At 38.5% G+C, this 21,032-nt stretch overlaps 2 protein-coding genes and 1 non-coding gene across 4 annotated transcripts; 2 read left to right on the top strand and 1 right to left on the bottom strand.

Annotated features, from left to right (window-relative positions):
- The first annotated feature begins 464 nt into the window (after positions 1-464).
- LOC145774932 (U6 spliceosomal RNA) lies at positions 465-571 on the top strand. Its single transcript, XR_014290104.1, has one exon. It is a non-coding gene; the product is annotated as a U6 spliceosomal RNA (small nuclear RNA).
- Positions 572-7,020: 6,449 nt separating this feature from the next.
- On the bottom strand, positions 7,021-7,530 carry LOC145773918 (protein FAM200C-like). The gene has a single exon (XM_082585042.1). It carries the CDS (start codon positions 7,528-7,530, stop codon positions 7,021-7,023), a length of 510 nt encoding a protein of 169 aa, XP_082441168.1.
- A 2,641-nt stretch (positions 7,531-10,171) lies between these two features.
- LOC145774549 (CD209 antigen-like protein D) lies at positions 10,172-16,586 on the top strand. Of its 2 annotated transcripts, none has more exons than XM_082585814.1 (3): positions 10,172-10,355; positions 11,076-11,244; positions 15,833-16,586. In XM_082585814.1, the coding sequence occupies exons 1-3, from the start codon at positions 10,322-10,324 to the stop codon at positions 16,089-16,091; spliced, it is 462 nt and encodes a 153-aa protein (XP_082441940.1). In that variant the 5' UTR covers positions 10,172-10,321; the 3' UTR covers positions 16,092-16,586. The 2 variants fall into 2 exon arrangements, with proteins under 2 accessions (XP_082441940.1, XP_082441941.1); XM_082585815.1 differs by having other exon boundaries at positions 11,088-11,244.
- The last annotated feature ends 4,446 nt before the right edge of the window (positions 16,587-21,032 follow it).

The raw sequence follows: 21,032 nt of genomic DNA on the forward strand, positions 1-21,032 counted from the left end.
TGACTTTTTTAAGAATGCTTAATAAACGAAGCCACTTGTTTTGCGCACTTATAGCGAGGCGAGCGGTTTCATCAGAATATTCATCGCCAAGCAAGAGTGGTGTTGTCACTTTGCTTCACAAAAGATATGTTGCAATTAACAATTTCAGTAAACAAGGAAATGTTTGACACATCGCAATACAGGCAATAATAGTGACCTGCAAACATATCAGCGAAAAATAGCCTCCAATAACAAGGAAAAAGAAACCAGGCACCATGAAACAAACGCTTGTGGAAATCACCGAAAAATTGTAATTCTATCGTAGCCTAATTCATAAACAGTCTTCCCTCTAAAAAAGCAATGAGTTGGTTTTTCATCCTTTTTGTGAGAGTCTATAAAACCGTCTTTCTTTTATTATAGACAACTGTCACCACTTGCGATGCTTATCAGCGTGGCAAGAATTTATTGATTAACAACATTTTGCAATACTTGCTTCGGCAGTACATGTACTAAAATTGGAACGATACAGAGAAGATTAGCATGGCCCTTGCGCAAGGATGACACCCAAAATCGTGAAGCGTTCCATATTGCTTTAAAAAAATATATTTTGCAGTACTAAGTTAATATTTTCATAATACAATCAGAAAAATTCTTTAAATTTATATATAATATTTTGCCAATTTATTATAAATTGAGTTGGCACACTGACCTATTTTGCCAACAAAAACTTACACAAAGAGAACACTGCTCGTGAAACACAATAACTGTGAAACGCACAGTAGTGTTTACATGACATTTGCAAACTTAAAGTAAGCAACTCTATGCTCACAGACATTTTCGAAATTCGAAAACAGACGTTTTAATCAACCACTGGGACAGTGTGGCTGGACATCGCATTGGAATAACTTTAAGCAACCCCCACCTATAGAACTATAATCTGCTTGGTCGATCGGTGGAATCGTATGCAAAGCGAAAATACGCTTCCCGGAAAGTATTTTTTGCCTTTGTGCTCTTTAACTCCTCAAGAAAAGTATGTTTGGTTATACTTGTACGCTGATACCTTCCGCGGGCCGCAGCGATACAGCGTGGCGGGCCGCCAGTTGGTGATCCCTGATTTATGAGATTTATGGGATTCTGCTCGAATGGAGAGCGGTTCTTGTCCGTAAAGTGCGTTGGTCAAGCACATGTCTCAAGAGTTGAAATAGCCGCTTGATTTTGCTGTTTCTTTGCTTGCAAAGTTGACAGTTTAACCCGTTGGGTTATCGGGTGAGTTGATTTGAATACTTGCCAATCAGAAGGACAGTCGGTCATAGGACAGCCATAGGCCACTATGACAGTGGTTCCCAACCTTTTTGATATATTTCTCCTTTTGCTAATGTTAGAGCTTTTTATTCTTCTCCAATTACAATAAGCGGACTGCAAAAAAAAATTCTTTCTTCAATAATAATGTAAATCTACATTCTAGATTTATTCATCATCATCATTTTCAGCTTGTAGGCCTAGTAGCCAGCCCTCTAGCCACTGCTGAGCGAAGTCCTTTCCTTTTCTTGCCGATTCAGTGGGTCCGTGCGTTTAGTGTAGCCTATCTAGATTACAATATCTTTTTTATCTCCTCTAAAAAACAAACAAAACAGTCAGCGGAGAAGCGATCCAGTTAAACGGTTCAGTCGCAACTCCGAGAGTAGAGAGCTCCTGTAACACGTTAAAAGAACTAGATGGAGCTTATTTAACAAAATATTTCAAATTCATCTGTAGCCCTGATTTTCGATACAACAAGACATTAAAAAAAATCAGGAGGCTGCTACCCATAGCTGGTTGGGTTGGGCTATGAAAATAGGGTGAAGCTGGCCGATATTTTACAGGTGTATAGGTTAACCAAATGCCAGAGCCAAAGCTCCCCATATTTTGCTTATAGGCCACAAAACAATCGGAGGAATACGGTAGATTTTATAAGAAAAACAAAACAGTTTATTCGTTAATGTTGCCTTTCTTGCCTGAAGTGCAATGTCGTACATTGTGAGGGCATTAAGGAAAGACCTTCTGAAAGTTCATTTCACAGCATTAGCGCATTGTCTAGTGTCCTTTTGATAGAACTTACTCGACATTTCGACAACCACCTCGCGTCGACAACCTTCCATTACAACAACTTGCTGCTGAGAAGCTTCCTTAGCAGTAGTTGTCAGCCTGAAGTTTCCAATTGTTTTTGTAAAATACTAAACAGCTACATAAGAAGAAATTGAACGGAGAATCTCAGAATGAGGGCTTGAATTGAAAATGCAAATACTAAATTTTTGGAGACAGAAGCCAAAGACGTTTCATCAGTTATCACAACAAAACAAGCTAAATACGACTTTAATTTTAAAGATAGGTTTTGATTAATTTACGTCGACTTGAAAGTATAACCATCTTCACACGAACTAGTGTTTGCATTTAGCCTATGTCACGCTTTTGCGCATGCGCGTAGCTATGCGCACAAATCGAAATGATCACTTTATCGTGATTTACGATGAAACCAAGAGCAGAAAAATGTTACCATAAACAAAAAGTAACGTCCATACAATATAAGGCAATTTTAAGCGAAAAGCAATATCTACGCTAGGAGGGGTGTGTTATTAGAAATTTCAAAGTTTTTTACCAGAGGTCTTAGAATGTACTGTTGTATCTTAAAACCAAAGCTAATTTAAATTTGGAAAAAATACGATTAACCCCCCTCCCCCTATAGTTAATAGTGTTCCAAATGTTGAAGTGTATTTTCAGTGTTTCACAAGCAAGTTTCTCGCTTTTATCTGATAGTATAAAGAGGGCCCTTTTGAAAGCCTGCCTCATCCTAATTAAGACCATTTTTACAGCTAGAAATGTTAATAGAAGTGAAAACTATTATGTTCTTTGCAATTTTGTCGATTTCAATCTTTGCTTGCGCATCTTCCATTGAGGAATCAAATGAAGTCAATCTCGCCGTAAAATGTGTCTCTAATGATGGAACCGTTACCCAAGGAAGTCTTGGGAAGCAACAGGGGTGGATCCATGTATTAACGTTAGGGGGGCGATGGCATTGACATTCAAGCAAAGTGATCAGCCCGGCACAAACAACGACGGGGGTCTCCCCTAGAAAATTTAGGTGGAATTTGATGCGTTTCTGAGAGCATTTCGAACACAAATTATGAGAAATTCTATCACTTAAAAAATCCTTAACAATGCTGTTGTGTAACTAAGGGATGGATGAAGAGCTGATGTGAACCTTGTCATCTCAAGTTGAAGCCTGAACAACCTAGCCGCGTTTATAGTTCAGACTGAAATCAAAACACTGGGTCATCCTCTACCCCCCGTAGAATCGCCACTATAGGCTAGGTATCGATTGTAAATTTTTTTTTTAGCTCAGTTAAACACTACAATTTGTACATTAAAACTATAGTGTCACAATCAATGTGCAAAGCCTTGCGACGGGCTGCATTTTTGATTTTGGTGTTCACTGAGCGATGTGTTATTATCGGTTATCTACGAAATCGGATCTGTCGTAACCTCTGATTGCGAAATTTTATTATGTAATGTGTTTCTAGAACCTTCTGTAACCTACAAATCTGGAACATTCTGTTGTTTTTCGCAATTGCCAGGTGTCGTTTGTCATGACGACATCACGATGTTTAGCAGTAGATCTTTGATTACGAAATCTTTATTAGGTAGCGTGTTTCTAAAACCTTCTACCCTACGTGGCAATCTGGAAACTTCCTTAAACTTGACTTGTTTACGTTTAGTGCAACTTGACAAAAAAATGAGTCCTTATGATGTGACATTACGTAGCATTCTCGAAGTTACTAGACCGAACAACCTTCTATAAATAGTGGTGTAATTTGCGTAATCAATATTATCATGATTTTTATGATTATGAGTTTATTATGAGAGATGATCATTATTACAGTAGTGGTATAGTTGGCAATAGACGCAAAGATTATTGTTGATCGAGAGTTGAAGCTATTGAATACGAGTAAAGCAAAGTTGATGCTAATATAATTTCTAATTTGAATAAGTTGCTTGAATTGCTGAACCATTCGTTAAAGTCCTTCAACAATTTTCATTATCATTTCACTAGTAGAACTATTCGACATTAAATTGACTGCTTTTCGATTATAACCCATTAAACTACGTCATTGACCCTTTCCAAGTCTTTTTCCTGGTGATGGTTTTCCTGGTCATCGGTAAGACTGCAGAAGTCGCTGGAAGATTTATATTTGGCCACTTCTTCTTCCATAGTTGGATCTCTGAACATAGAGAAGATTCCACACTATATATATAATGTGAGAATGTAACAACCCCATATCACCAGCTACAGTACACAACTTCATGTAACTGGATTTGGCAAAGACTACACATGACTTATACAGCATCGAAGTACCTTAGTATTTCATAAACAAAGGGTGGTTTCCTGAAAATAATGTTGATGTCTCGGAAATGCATGCGAATCGTGGCCCAAAGACTATACACATAGTTTTGTTATTTCCCCCGATCATTTATCGGAGTTTCACGATCGGCGATATCGTGTTTGAGTTGTTGGCTCGTTTTATAAACGTTGGAGCTTTAGTAAACATATCGGACCCATTCATGATTTACTCGGAGGATGTCACGTCAGCGTCGGATTAAATTACTCAATGCAGAGTGATAAATTATATAAACTTTCGTTGTTGCATTTATTTGATTGGTCAACGAAGTGTCTATGTGGACTTATTCGAGTATTTCATTGGCTGGACCAGTCATATAAGCAGGTGTTTGCTTGCCAGAAGTTAGTTGGGTTTTCATCTAGACCAGCTCAGATGCGTGGCAAACAGTGCCGGTCTTAGAGTATTTCGAGCCCTGTGCGGAATATGCTTTGCGGGCCCCAATGACAATTGATCCAATTCAGTAGCGTAGCTAGGTATTTTGGAAGGGGAAAGGGGGTGGTTCGACGGTCGGCGGGCGAAGCCTGACGGTGTGTTCGCCGAAGACGACACTCAGCGGTGGGGGGTTTGGGGGCCTCCCGCAGAAAATTTTGAAAAATTACTTTGATTTTGGGGCATTCTGAGAGCATGTTCAACAAAATTTTGGGCATGAATATTACTGTAAAATGGTGCCGTCCGGTGGCATAGCAAAAGGATAAGATCATGTTTTCTTTGGCATTTTTCGGAAATAAAGCTATGTCTCTATGTTGAGTCTAGATGCAACCTATTTCGTCCCCTGAAAAATTCGCACCCCGATTTCGTACCCTGAAATCGGGGTACGAAATAGGTTGAATCCTTAAATATTTCTAACCCTGACGTGATTGCATAGCACGAACAATTGTTGAGAGAATATAATTTCCAGCACATTCTAGGGCACATCTAGAAATTGTTAATACTGTATTCCTATTAGCTTCCATGTAAGCAGAAAAGCTTTGGATTTTTAGGTTGCTTCAACGTTTAATGACATTGAATCAGCGTAATAACGGTGAATTCTTTGCTAAGAATGAATGGGAGTACCTACTTCTACACTAATCAGCGCAATTTAGTTCAAGTGTTACATTACAATGTCTGGCTTTGATCTCCGAGTAATATTATTGATAAGGCGCAAGGTTGGTTACAAAATTAAATTATAGCCTACGAATAGGCTAAGTTTTGGTATTACAGTAAGAAAGAAAAGGCCCCAGGAAAAATTCTATACCTAAGTAAGAAAGAAAAGGCCCCAGGAAAAACTCTATACCTAAGTGAGAATGAATACGATGAACCTACAGTACTTGCTCTCCATCACTTTCGCTCACATGACACGCAAAAATAAACCTAAGGATAAAAGCCTATAGTGAAACTTTGCACAGCAGAAAACAGTAACGTTAGTGCAGAAGTTTTCCGACTCCCGCCCAGAACATTGTGATGCAAGAAGCCACACGACCTTGTTCGATGGAAGTTAATCAGTTATGTTGTGTACTGGGCAGCTACAGGGCGCTTTGACTTTTCAATGGTGTGGTCTGATGAAAGCCTTTCAAGGTGAAGAATTATCAACATAAAGTGATTATAAGCATGACGATCGAAGTTAAATCTGGTGTGTCCGCCGTGAAACTTACTTTGTCTGCTCAGACTGGACACGTTTTTCCGCTGTCAACAAAATCGCATGTCGACCTATTTCGTCCCCTGAAAAGATCGAGACAAATTTTGAAATTTTTGCGGCAACTCCGATCGGCGACTTCGGCTCTGTTTTTTTTTCTCGATCTTTTCAGGGGACAAAATAGGTTGGACCCGCTGATTTTTAATTTTTTCTTGTTGCTAATTCCTTTGTTGACTTTACTTGTTGAATTTTTCCATTGGAAATGACAAAAATTACTGCAATTTTGAGTAAATTGCGGGCCCCCTAATTTGCAGGCCCTGTGCAGTCGCACGGTTCGCACACCCCAAAGACTGGCACTGGTGGCAAGCATCGGCATATGTTTATATGGCTGGACCTATTGTGTTAGACCAGTGGTTCCAAACCTTTTTGTCTTGGTGACCCCATGGCCACCTAAAGATACGGCCTGATTTGTCATATTTTGCAAAAATTTTCAGGTTTTCCTAACTTTGGGCGAACGTTTTAATAAATTTTTCTAAAAATTAGATTTTTACGCTTTCTTTATTCTTTTCCTCAGATGACACAATAGGTTTTAACATCCTCACATGTTGAAAAACAAAGAAAATTTGATTACGAAGATTTTAGTCAGACTGTTAATTTTTCAATAACAGTCTGATTTTGCGTTTTTCAACTTACTTTTTCTCATTTGCTACTGCTTCCCCAAGGCAACAAAAAAGTTTTATGTCATTAGGAAACCGCAAAAAGTAAAAACATCTCAAAAAATGTCAGTCAATCACTAGCAGTAGCTGTAATCAAAATCTGCAAAATGTGACAAATCAGGCCGCATCTCCAGGTGGCCATGGTGACCCCCTTTAAAAATTTTCGTAGATACCGCGACCCCCACTTATATTCTTTCCTAAATGCAAGTATATCATACTATTAACAAATAATACAACAAAAGGCAGCTCTAAAAATGTTTTTCTTGCGTTTATTGACAAATCAATGCGATGGTTGACCTTGTAGGTCTGCAGCTAACCGTGAAATTCGAGATTGCATGCTAGACAGAGCCAGTCTCATGTCGTCTTCTACATCCATTCCATTTCTTTCCTTCGTTTTCATATGCAGAAGATCTGAAAAACAACTCTCACTTAGATACGTCGTAGCAAAGGGCAGTAATACTTGAAAAGCCAGCTTAGAAATCTGTGGGTATGAATCATACTTTTCACACCAAAATTGAGAGAGTGACCTTTCATGATAGAGAATGCGAGCAGATGAGTGATTCTTAAGATCAAAATATTGATCTTGTATTTCATAAGGAATGGAACTTGCATCCAGAGAAACGGAAAACGGATTTTGAACAAGTACAGCTTCTTGCTCTTCGAGTTCTGGAAAGTAACGTTGGAACTCGGACTCCATGGTCTGCAGGTGTGCCACAATCAATTTTTTTAAATCTTCGAACTCTTCACCCGTTTCATCGATGCAAGAAACACTGGACAATCTGTCAAACATAGCAATGTTCCCAATATGCACTTTTCGCTGCCAGTTTTTCAATTTTGAGACAAATGCCTTGATATTATCAATGAGTTGCAATATTGTAGGCTATAATGCTTGTGTCTTTCCCTTGAAGTTTCAGATCCATGCATAAACGCGAGAGAGCCAACGAACAGATGTGTGGAAAAGCAACGTTTCGTGTGTTGAGTCATGGCCACCTGGAGATGCGGCCTGGTTTGTCACATTTTGCAGATTTTGATTACAGCTACCGCTAGTGCTTGACTGACATTTTTTGAGATGTTTTTACTTTTTGCGGTTTCCTAATGACATAAAACTATTTTGCTGCCTTGGGGAAGCAGTAGCAAATGAGAAAAAGTAAGTTGAAAAACGCAAAATCAGACTGTTATTGAAAATTAACAGTCTGACTAAAATCTTCGAAATCAAATTTTCTTTGTTTTTCAACATGTGAGGATGTTAAAACCAATTCTTTGTGCAATGTCCTTGGCAATTTCAAACGACGCACCAGTGCATTGCGACTTACAGTTTGAGAATCACTGTAGGCTAATACATAAACAAAGCACAAACAATAATTTTTAAATTTATCAATAATGCTAAATGAAAATGTGTGATGGCAAAATAAAGAAGACCATGATGGATTCATAGAAGTTTAAAATTGAAATTGACTTTCTTTATTTTGCTATCACACATTTTCAATGATTGAAAAGTGGAAACACTTTAGACTAAAGGATAATTTCTTTCATTGTGAAATGGTGTAGGCCTATGTTAGGAAGCGTTAGAGCAGTGGTTCTTAACCAGGGGTTCGACGAAGCTGTTTCAGGGGTTCGGCGCAAACGTCTTTTGAAACATTAACGTACGTCCTACTGAATGGCATATAGCGATTACTTTTGGAAAATATTGGCCAGCCGAAAGTTGATTGCGGCTTCGTGATGTTAAATAAACATATGTGTGTTTGACGCGTGATGTAATGATGCCATCTGCATGTAACACAGAATGCAAAAAAAAAATGTTTTACGAAAGATTGTGAAAACAATCGGTAAGAAAAACTTCATTTTCTCAAAACATGAATTTCCTCACGTTTGCTTTCTGCATAGAACGGCAGAAGCAGGGCTCTCACTTTTGAAGAAATTTCCTTGGTTTAAGGAAATTTAGTTCTATTTTCAATTTTTTTCAACCACTGCAGATGTAAACACTCCATACTTGGATGACATTATCGAGCTTCAAGAAAGCGAGGTGCAAAAAATCAACTTCAACACAACAAATCTTCAAACGTTTTGTTGCCAAGAAATGGAAAGTTATCTTCTCATTACAAATGTTGCCCCTGAAGTTCTCATGCCATTCGTAACCACTTATTTATGCGAGGATGCGTTTTCTATTCTGGTGAATGCTAAAGCAAAAAAACGAAACTGGCTTGCATGCGAAAATGACATGAGAATTGCTGTTTCCGAGACAAAGCCTCGAATCTCACTATTGGTCACAGGAAAACAACAACAGAATTCTCAATGACACAGTAGGCCTAATGTATTACTATTAAATGTGGTAAATCTTTGATTTTGTGATTCAGCGAAAATTTTGGGTTCAACGAAAGCTTGCAGATTAGGGTAAGAGTTCGGCAGGTTAGTAAAGGTTAAGAACCACTGCGTTAGAGGAAAGACGATTAAAAGAACATGAATAAAATGTTTCATTAATATCCACCCACTCCAGTTTCATCGACATGCAGACTTTTAATAAACGATGTCCACCTCCGTGGTCACGTATGGAACGAATGTTTGGTGGAAGGCAGATATCACAGTTTTTTTTACTTCATCAGTGCTGCTCTATTTGTAGCCTATTGGTTGCACTTATAACTTCCATGTCGAGCTTATAGTAGAGTGCAACTTTTCTACCTTTCTAAAAAGCTCACGCAGTGCCGGTCTTTGGGGTGTGCAAACCGTGCGATCGCACAGGGCCCGCAAATTAGGGGGCCCGCAATTTACTCAAAAAATGCAGTAATTTTGTCATTTCCAATGGAAAAATTCAACAAGTGAATTCAACAAAGGAATTAGCAACAAGAAAGACTCAACGAGCGCAACCTATTTCGTCCCCTAAAAAGATCGAGAAAAAAAACAACATAGCCGCAGTTGCTGATCGGAGTTGCCGCAAACATTTCAAATTTCTCTCGATCTTTTTAGGGGACGAAATTTGATTTTGTTACTCCGATTTCAGGGTACGAAATCGAGGTACGAATTTTTCAGGGGACGAATTAGGTTGCATCTAGACTCAACATAGCTTTATTTCCGAAAAATGCCCAAGAATGCATGATCTTATCCTTTTGCCATGCCACCGAAAAGCACCATTTTACAGTAATATTCATACCCAAATTTTGAACATGCTCTTAGAATGCCCCAAATTCAAATGAATTTTTCAAAATTTTCTGGGGGAGGCCCCCCAGACCCCCCGCCGCTGGGTGCCGTCTTCGGCGATCACGCTGTCGACCGTGAAACCACCTTTCAAAATCCCTAGCTACGCTACTGAATTGGATCATTGTCATTGGGGCCCGCAAATCATATTCCGCACAGGGCCCGAAATGCCCTAAGACCGGCACTGGCTCACGTATGTTATTTTTGCATTTCTACAGATTTAAGTTTCGATAAACATGAAATTTGTTGTTTTTATAGCAACTTTTTTGGTTTTATTTTTTGTTTGCTCTTGTTCCTCCAGCGAATCAGATGAAATCTGTTTTCCGAGACCAGTTGGTGCCAAAGGAGAGAAAGGAGATACTGGAAGTTGCACTTGCGATCTCACTGAAGTAATGAAGTTGGAACAAAGAATTAAAGCACTTGAAGGTATCAATAACCTTGCCGCAGTGATCCTGTAACGAAAAGCGGTTTACAATTTTTTTTTCTATTACAAATGCATTTAAAAGAATTTGCTGAACTCTCGACGCACTAATGACGATTGATGTTATATGCCTACATATACGGTAATTTAGTTATGTAACTCATAAGCTATATGGGGACACAATTGGCCAAAATCAGTGATCAATATGCTGATTTAGTGATTTTTTTAAATGAAGAAAGAATTTTGCGACCTTTTTACGTACAAAGAATTTCTCACTCTTTTCATTTTTAAACAATATCTCATTCCAATCACAGTCATAGCACAACTGTAAATGCTACTGGACTGCTGATTGATGTTTGCATTTTCTAAAGTAAGCATTGATCAACAATCAGTTGCTTGAAATTGAAGGTGAACATACATAGCCTATGTAAAGATATTTAGCTTTTATAATTGATTTTCTTTGTCAGGAAACCGAATTTTTGTGCAACGCCCTTTGAAAATTCGAACGACGCACCAGGGCGTCGCGAAGCTAACTTTGAGAACCACGACTCTACAAATTGCTTGTCCAGCCGACCATCCCTTAATCTTGTGCTATTTTATCACTCAACCTTTTTTTACAACTAAGACATTGTTTAGTTTTGTAGAGTTACAATTTGGTTATATTTGGGCATACGAGTAATTTTTGTTTTCTTTCAGCCTATAATAATCTAAGAAATTTATTTTAGAACGACTCGCAGAAAACGTCTCACCAGACAAAGGTTGGGTTGCACCAGGAAATGGATACCAGTATCTGCTAACGTCATCCAAGCAGAATTGGCAAAAGAGTCGAACACTGTGTCAAAGTATGGGTGGGGATTTGGCTACTGTTGGAGTGAGGGAGTTTTCTACACGACTGTAAGTGCAAGCAGAAAAAAACTATAAGCTCTAAAACAGTGCTTCCCAACCTTTTTCAGTTCGCGACCCACTTTTGATGCAAGTTTTATTGCGCGACCCATTTTCAATGCAAGTTTTATTGGGCGACCCACAGTGAGATATGACATTATTACAGTATTATGGCATCTTTAGTACTGGCCTACTTACTGAAATAATTAATGTGACACAACACATCTAATTGTTACGTATTTGCTAAGTTGTTGCATAATTGTTACGTAATGATAATGCAATAATTTCCCGATCTAATAGAAAACAGGGTGCACAATTCATGAAAAGTCAACAAATGAAGTGAAGATTAGTGATGGCCATGGGCTCTATCCAGTATGTTCTATCCAAGGGTGATCAATGCAAAATCACCCCCCCCCCCCCCCCCCCCCACTCATTTGGCTTTGAAAAGGTTTTGTGATATTTTATTGATCAAATGTTGAAAAAAATATTTTTGCTGTTAGCACATTTTGAATTTTTTGTCAATAGGAATTTTCAATATGAATATATATTTCATTTCAAAACAATGAAAACTATTAATAACTTACTACAAAAAATGCTAAGCAAAAAGGCAAAGCAGAGGAATTAAATCAATTCAGATAGGAATAACTATATTTGATTTATTTCATTTCAATATGATTTTTTGGTTTGGCAACCCTGAACTACGAGCCAGGCGTTTAGGCTACACTGTGTTTGGTTATGCGTCTATTCAAAGCCGATAATTCAAAGATAACAATTCAAAGCGGTCGATTGAAAGCCGATAATTCAAAGACGACAATTTCAAGCGGTCAATTGAAAGCCGGCAGTTCAAAGTTAACGATAATTAATCCGCTTGACTGGAAAAGTCAATAATTGAAATTAATTATTCTTATTGTGATGTGATAAGAGTGCGAGCTTGTACTGTACTCAAAAGTCCATCGTTTTGCAATGCTGAAGTTAGTCAGAAGTCGAACAAGGAGTAGTATAGATGTTTCTTTCACGAAAACGGAAAGAGGAAGGAATAAAGCATGCCATGGCGGCTACTGCTATAATCACGACAGAGATAGTAAGCTTGGTGAGGGGTTAAGCTTCTGGTTGTGTGAAGAGTATTGGAAGGAAAATAAGTGCAAAGCAAGAATGCATGTCTGCAATGAAAAGGCAGTGAAATTTGTTGGAGAACATAACCACGCTCCAAATGGTCAGCGTAAGCAGGTTTTGGACGTTTGTGCCCAGGTTAAGTTGCAAGCAGCAACGTCTTACGCTACAACTCAGCAAATCATTACGGCGGCAACAGCAGATTTGCATCCAAATGCAGCAGCTCAAATTCCTGAGGAACGTGTTTTGAAACGCAGCATTCAGCGAGCCAGAAGGCAAGTACAAAATATTCCTGTGGAGCCGTCAAATGCTGAAGAACTGATAATTCCATTAGAATTCAAGAAATTGGATCAGTACACCAAGATGATATGCGACTCTATAAGAAGCTTCGCAGCGAATATTGGTCGATTGAATGAAACTGGACATGCAAGATGTCTCCTGTCGCACATTATTTTTCAATTTTTTACACAGATTTTTCTTGACTCGCCTTCCAATTTCGCGTAATTGTGTGACATATGACGACGAAAATGCTGCTTTGCATTATCTCCTTTAACGTATGCGCTGCCGTCTCAATCATGAAATAACCCAACTCCCATTTGGAATTGAATACCCTTTTCTCCTCTGCTACTGTTCTTTTTCTTTTTAAGGACATAATGCAATGTAGGCTACCGATACAATGAAATTGGGTTGAGGAAAAAGTTTTGTCTCAAAACGATTTTAACAATAGAGCTTAGCCTACAAAAATTTATGATGAAAATGTTTTTCAAGCTTTAAAATTTGAAATATTATATAATAACTTAATTACAAGGGTATCCAGTGGTTCTAGATATCCCTGTAGCCTATAATATTTAAAATACATTTCATTTTTTTAATGAAATCATTTTTTTATGTCAAGGACAGGGCATGGCCACCAACACATGCTTATTAAATTACATGTTAACAGCCGCATAATAATTCATTGACGGCCGCAGGTTGAACACCGCTGCCCTAAGTTGACCAGCTGATAGAAAATTCAGCACTTGATTTGCTTTGTATCATCTTCTTTTCGCCCTTTTTCACGTCACGGAAAACGTAGTTTATGATTGGTTCGAGTTTTCATTTGCAGTGGCAGAATTATTTGTTGTTACGTGACTACCAGTTTGCTTACCTAAAAATGCCTTTTCCGAAACATACCTTGTGACAGTGGCGGCTCGTGCCATGGGGCTGCAGGGCTGCAGCCCCACCTGAAAGAAAGAGAAGAGGGAAAATATGCTTTTCTCTGTGTTTGTCCGACCCGGTTACCTTTTTTCATTTAAGAATTGCAGATCGAAAATTAAAATATTAAAAGTTTCGTTTGGCAGCACCGATTTTGGGCAAACTTCTTTGCAGCCCGAGATTCTGGATTTCAAGCGCTCTGATTGGCTAAAAGTTACCCTTGAAGCTCCACTTCTTTTGGTATTTTACAGCAATTTTTGAATCTGTTGGGGCTGCATGGAAAACAGCCCCACTTAACCGAATAACTTTACAGACTTTTTAAAGTTAGTTTTTATTTCGCCTGGTAGCGATGAGCCATGAATATACAAGTGTTAGCTGTAGAGTTAGGGTATTCAACAGGTTATAGGAAGTGCTATAGGGCATCTTAAAATCCCTTGAATCTTGTATGCAACGTCTAGGCTGGTCAAGATTAAGCTCAATACTAGTAATGTTTGTCTCCAAAGCAATATTGTTAGTTTTTTTTAAATAAAGCTTAGGAATACATGAACTTTTCAACAAAGTATGAATGCATTTTTTCAAAATTAGGGTAAAAACATGCTCAGAACGCACTAAATTTAATGCGATTTTTTTGAGGGGAGACCTCCCGCGAAGTCGTTTGCAGCCCCACTGCTCACAAACAGCACCAGCCGCCACTCGTAACGACTTGGAAACCCTATGCTTCGATCAGAAAGAAGCTGATGCTGTAATGGGGTGTCTGGGGGGCGCAGTCCCCCAGAAGTTGAAATGATTATGACGATTTTAGCCCACTGTCCAAAAATCACCCCCCCCCGAATTCTAAAAGTGGTTAGAGCCCCTGGTGATGGCGAATTAGCCTACTGTTCAAAACCAAACTGCGGCTTGTGAGATCCATAGTAACGTCAGAATTTTTTATAAAATTTTAACATTCAGTAACATTTAGAAATGCTTCGCGATCAGTTCGCGACCCACCTGAAATAGCTTCGCGACCCACCAACTTGTCTCGACCCACCATTTGGGAAGCACTGTTCTAAAAGTTTTCTTTACGCAATTGATTTATTTGTTATAAATATCTTTTGACAAGACATGCCTTATCAGTTGCCACAACCTTAGTTAGGAAGCAAAGCTGAACAAATTTTTACAAACATTTTTCATTGCAATCATTTCGCCAAGCCATGGAATTAAAGTCGTACAAAATCAAACTTGGCGCGAATATGACAGACATATTACGAAAAATAAAGTTTAGACAAAAAACGAGTTTGGCGTGTTTTATGTACCTTTGTAATTTGTGCAATAATAATAATATTTTATTTTATACCCATTGAGTGCGAAATAGCGTTATTGTTGGTCACAGCGGTAAACCATAATCTCTTCGTGGGAAAATTGTAACATAAAGTTCCCGGAACCGTTTGTCTGCATGTAGTGACCGAAAAGAAACACTCCTTGAAACGTCTATTCTTAAAGTGTATTCCTGTAAAATTAGCCCGCGGCTATCGAAATCGAGATGCAAAGCCGTACACCTCTAAAACTGTCACTACGATACAGATTACTTGGATAAAAGACGGAGAATTTGTCCAGCTAGCAAGCACCAAATAAACCAGTTAAATGTGCGACCGACTTCCAACAAACAACTTCGAGAATGAATCCGAAAAATTTGTGATAACTCAAAGGCACGCCAGCAGTTAGCGCGACGCAACATTTCATGTTTAAACAGGTTTCAACAGGTTTGACACAGGTCTTACGAACGATGGTGCAATTTTGGCTCATGTTTTAGGAATTTCCATGACGTAATATTCAGTAGACTTGAACGGTTTTTATATGACGTTTGACCAGGCGAACAACCGTCTGGAACAATTGTGTAAAATAGTTTATGTGCATAAAATGAGTCAGTTTGCATTGAAAGCTGATTAATCGATTTGACGTTCAGCATTTGCTTCACCATCTCCTTACTTCGTTTAAAGGGAAAAAAGAAATAAAATTGGCATGTTTGTTGCCAAATAGTTTTAGTAGAAAGAAAGTGGCCAACAAGGAGCAATTGCGCAAAATGAGCACCTCTTCACTGAGTTTTGCATCAAAAATGCTCCATTTGGGAAGTAGGCTACAGTAGCTGTAATTTCTTTAATAAATTTTTATCATTTATCAAAACTTTCAGTTTTTGTTGTGATTGTGTAAGCTAATTCGTATGGTCGATTTAACCTCATGCCTACACATGTGAATACGATTGCATTGAAAGTTTATTATTATTTATTTTGTATTTAAGCTTACGATGAACTATGTTTAGCGTCATAGTTCGTGCCTTCGGTAATGGTGACTTCCCGAGGGCATGGATTGGACTAAATGACATCGCAAATGAAGGAACCTTCGTGTGGATTGATGGAGTTGCTGCCACTCGCGAAAACATCCATTGGTATGCTGGAGAGCCAAACGGCCAGCGTAGAGAAAATTGTGGGGAAATTTTCAACTCCCTCAAAAAGTTTCAATCCAATGATTTGCCTTGTTCGCATTTGTGGAACGCTTTGTGCGAGAAGAGACTTCGTTAACATTGAATTTGAAAACTTTCCAAGAGTAAAAAAGTTTTTGTGTCCAACAAAAACTAACAAGATAGAGTAATAGGCTATTCGGAAGTAAGCACTGCTCACTCAAATAGCCTACAGTTAATCACCAAATACATTGATAAAATTCAGTGTTGATAGAGATAGGCTATAAAGTGAAATGTGCGTAAAAATACTATAGTTGAAGCGAAGGTGAGGACATCTCGGATAAATTTTCCAGGTTTTGTCCTGCTAAAAGGCTATAAAATACTTATAGGCTATATAAATTTTTAAGAAAGATATTATTGAAGTCTTTCTGTTGTAGCGAAAGTTTTTTTGAAATGGTGGCCTAACTAAAATTTTAAACCAAACCTTCTACCCAAATCCAACTTTAATTTGATGAGTTTGGTTGCATATACTGTACAAAGTGACTTATGCAGTGGTGTAACTAAGGGGGGCAATTGCCTCTGTAAATTTCTTATTCTACCAGCAAAAATGCAACTACAGTAATAAAAAAATATTAATCAGAGAAAAACGTTTTCGATTGGAATGTCGTATAGTACAGTATACCTACAACAGCTCGCCTAATTTACTCAGATTCGCTTTAACAGGTCTGTTTTCCATCCGGCTGAAAACAGTATCGGTAGCCTATATACGTCACAATTGATGATGTGTTATCGTCAGGGCCGTAGCAACAAAGAACGTTGCCCCCTCCGAACATAAGTCCGGGGCGCAAGTTTTGAAAAGGTACCATTAAAAAATCCCCTTCGAAGTTTGTTTGGTAATTACAGAAGAAAAATGAGCATAGCAGTGGTGGGAAACAAACCCACTTCAATGCAATGCAATAACTACCACCGCCCTAACCCTCTGCGCCAAATCAGGCAGTGGCAAACCTATGAGTTAATTTAGCAATTATTCGTCTTTTTCCTTTGTTGCTCAAAGGGGATTTTTTAATGGTACCTTTTAGAAAGTTGCGTCCGGGGCTCCTTACAACGCAGAAACTGGAATGTGGTATTTATTTTACACAACATGCAGGGTTCATATTATGTATATACAGTAGAGGGCACAGTTCCGCTAATTAGCAAAGCTAACGAGTTGGTTAGCGGATTAGCATTTTCGCTAATATTTAGAAATTTTAGCGGACTCGTTCGATAACTGCACTCTGTCAATCTCGGTAACCGGCCCTGGGTCAAGAGCCTCTACAAATGTGCGAAACTACCAGGAATAACCTATTCAAGGCCTTGTCAGTCTAAGGATAAAAGTTCAAAACTAAATTAACAGCACCTACATAGCAAACCTGAGCTGCAAACCGGAACACACCACCCCATGATCTCTACTCAAAGAAATCATTGAATGCAACTTTCGAAACACTTTTCCTAATATTTTTGTCGCTTTGAAAATGTTTGACGTAAACTGGTACTTCCAACAGCTGCGAGTTGAAAACCTAATTTTAGGGCACAGAAATTTGTAAAGAATTGTTTACGATTCACCATGACTCGAAACTGTGGCCACGCTTGAAACCGATTGAACAGCCTATGCATTAGGCTGGCTCAAAATCTCGAAAATATTTTTTTTCTTTTAAATCTTTCGTCAGTTTGTAATATTGTTTCTTTTGGTAAATGTATCTCCTACACGAAATTTCACAAAAAAGTATTAACGTTTGACCCTGGTTCACCTGGTTTGAATTTTTTCAAAATATCGAGTTTCGCTTATCTCTGAAACTGCTCACTCGCTATCTTCTCATGCATTCTAGCATCTTAATGTTCAGTTCAGTTGTTTTTATTTCTGACCATCAAATCAAAAACAATACACGTCAACATAGCAAAGGTCGAGAAAAAGGTAGAAGCGACAAAACGCGAACGTTGAAACGTGCTTGTGACCGAAGTAAGTTATTGAGTTGAAAGAAATTTGGCACGGTCGCAACACGGTGTAATGGACACAATAAGAGGCAGTAACAAAAACTTGTAGCAAGCAAAGTAGTTTAATTAGAAACTATATTGTTGTGGGAGAACGTACCCCATAAACATTGGTCGTGAAAAACACGTGAAAAACACGTGAAATTCTGAGGAAACTCGTGCAATACACGTTTATTTCTAGTGTTTTACGAGCCAATGTTTATGGGGTAATCTTGGCCTCTGAGTTAAGAATGCCACGTTGATCGAGATAAGGAGCCAAGATTCCAGCTACCACTTTTGATAACTAAATCTTTAACTACTAGGCTACAGTAGGTGGAAGAAATGGTTTTGAGAAGAAAGCTTGACCTTGCTCCGTGGTCACAGCGGTAAACCATAATCTCTTTGTGGGAAAATTGTAACATAAGATTCCCGAATCCGTTCGTCTGCATGTAATGACCGAAAAAGAAACACTCCTTCGAAACGTCTATTCAAATTTGTATTTCTGTAAAATTAGCCACCTGGCTGTCGAAATTGGATGCAACGCCGTACACCACTAAAACTTGTCACTACAGAACAGATTACTTAGATAAAGACGGAATTTTTGTCCAGCTAGCAAGCACTAAGCAAACAGTTAAATGTGCGACTAACTCTCAAGCAACCATTTCACGAATAACCAGAATGATTTGCAATATCTCAAACTCACGTACGCAGTACTGTGACGCAATAATGAAAGACAATTATGAAGTCATTCAAACAGGTGTTCAAGCGGCTAATGCAATAATTCATCAGGTCTTACGACCGATGGTGCAATATTTGGACATTTTCTAGCAATTTCCATGACGTAAGATGCCAGCTAGGTTAAGTAGACCATAACGGTTTTATATGACGTTTGATTTGGTGAATAATTGTCGGGAACACTCCGAAACATTACTGAAGGTATTGAGGTTACTCTCAGTCATGCCCGTTTTCCTATTGTTTCAAGCAAATCACCACTTGAAACAAGAAAGGGCAAAGAAAAAACAGAAATGGCAACGTCCACGCAATGGCTGCCTTGCACACTACATGATGTTCCAACTTCTTTCGAACATGCTAACCACACAGAAGTATCAATTTTCATGGTGATTCTACGGCTCTCTTTATGCCATGGCACTCTGAACTGCTTCTTAGCCTTGAGCCCATCAGAAACGGGTTTCAGTGTAATGTTTGCATACTTCAGGAGGAACCTAGGACTTATCTTGATCACCCAGCTTCATGTCAAAGTAATAATAATGCTTGTTTTATATAGTGCTGTATCTATCGCAGAATGCGTTGCTCCGCTGCGTTGCCTCATGTAGTAAAATATATCTGGATTGTTTGTACAGCATCCTACTTGTCAAAGACATATTTTATTAGCCTACATGCCATTTATTAGCCTATAAACCAGAAAAAAAACTTCTTGCAGCAAAGACTTGGCCTTAGCAAAGGCTTAGAATAAAATTTCACTTGTACAACAGTACAATTATCCATAGGCCTACCTTTTCCATATGAGGCTGCATTCATAAACACATGACTTTCGGGCTATTTTTCTTGTGATGTAGGCCTACTGATTTACAACTGTTTTCATTGAGTATTCATGTCTCCCTTACGTTAATCACAGTTGATTTCAACCCTGGCTTTGAGTTTTGAACTTTCGTACCATATCAACCAATTGAACTAGACAAGTGCAATTATGACATCATAATGGTAAACAGGGATGAAAATAAGTAATTTGCTAATTGAAAGCTTTTGAGTAACGATTTCAAAAATATTTTCGTTGTCGAATATCTCGAAAACTAGAGCAAATTCAAAAAAACTAAGTGCATTTTCGGAATCAGGGGCCCTGAAATACTCTAAAATGACTCTCTCCTTTTGTGCCCAAATTGTTTTGTTGGTCTGTGATTATAGATTCACTGACCGCGAAAAGGATGTAAAATCAACTAAAATGACACTAAAAGCATGCACTATTAGTGACTCTCAGACTTGGAACAGGGTGAAGATGTTCCACGTAGTAGTTAACAGGGGAAGTGACGTCAAAATCACGTGGTCAAATTTTGAGAAATCCCCTGTTCAGATACTGCTAAACCACTTCGAAATGTACTAATTTTTTGGAAAAATTCAGAACTTCTCCTTGGGTGAACCAGGGTCAAAGGTCAAAACCCAACAAAAAATTTTGGTTTGCAAATATCAGTGAGCAAAATGGAACATTATTCCAAACTGACAAAAATTTTAAAGAACATCAAGGAATATGAGCCACCTTACTATTGGCGCCCACAACGGCAATGCGCCTCAACACTTCCGGCTCATTCTAAATGTTTCCACTTCTCAAGCGATGAAAATGTGTGATGGCAAAATAAAGAAGGCCACGATGGATTCATAGAAGTTTGAAATTGAAATTGGTTTTCATTATTTCGCCATCACACTTTTTCAACGATTGAGAAGTGGAAACACTTTAGAGGGAACGGGAAGTGTTGAGGCTCATTATCATGATGGTAAGCGACAGAGATGTCATCTGATTAACTCTTTGGAGTTGTGTGCTGATGTAACACTACACATGAAACTGAAACGGATTGTCAAATGTATTTCTTGCAATAATTAATGAAATGTCATCGTAGTGTCAAATAACGTTCTTCCTCCTCCTGTGAATGTGGTGCCGAGGAACAGACCGCAGTCCACATCATCAATAACTGCTCCATCTTCAAGCCACTTAACGAAGTGGAAGGTCTGCGTGTCATGGATGATGAAACCAAAGACTGGCTGCTCTCTAGTAGCCTTCCAGTGTAGTCCGGGAACATCGTGAATCTGGGGTGGTAAAAGAATAGACCCTCGGCCCCAGACGCTCACACGACGACGACGACGACGTTGTTTCAATAATGTTTTAAACCAATAATGTTTTGTTTGTTGGAGGATATGAGATCATCTTCCATCAGGAAGCATTAACATACGTGTCACGATTTCTTTCTATCTTTTACCAGGAAAGAGACTTGGAAAGGTTTAATGACGTAGTTTAATGGTTTATAACCGAGAAGCAGTCAATCAA

The sequence above is a fragment of the Aplidium turbinatum genome, chromosome 7, assembly GCF_918807975.1.
Source record: "Aplidium turbinatum chromosome 7, kaAplTurb1.1, whole genome shotgun sequence".
NCBI classification, from domain to species: domain Eukaryota; kingdom Metazoa; phylum Chordata; class Ascidiacea; order Aplousobranchia; family Polyclinidae; genus Aplidium; species Aplidium turbinatum.

Bases quoted from the DNA above. Each gene is read 5' to 3' on its own strand.
- LOC145773918 (XM_082585042.1), bottom strand. From the start codon at position 7,530: ATGTTTGACAGATTGTCCAGTGTTTCTTGCATCGATGAAACGGGTGAA.
- LOC145774549 (XM_082585814.1), top strand. From the start codon at position 10,322: ATGAAGTTGGAACAAAGAATTAAAGCACTTGAAG. The intron at 10,356-11,075 runs GTATCAATAACC...AATTTATTTTAG, and splicing joins AAGAATTAAAGCACTTGAAG to AACGACTCGCAGAAAACGTC. The intron at 11,245-15,832 runs GTAAGTGCAAGC...AACTATGTTTAG, and splicing joins AGGGAGTTTTCTACACGACT to CGTCATAGTTCGTGCCTTCG.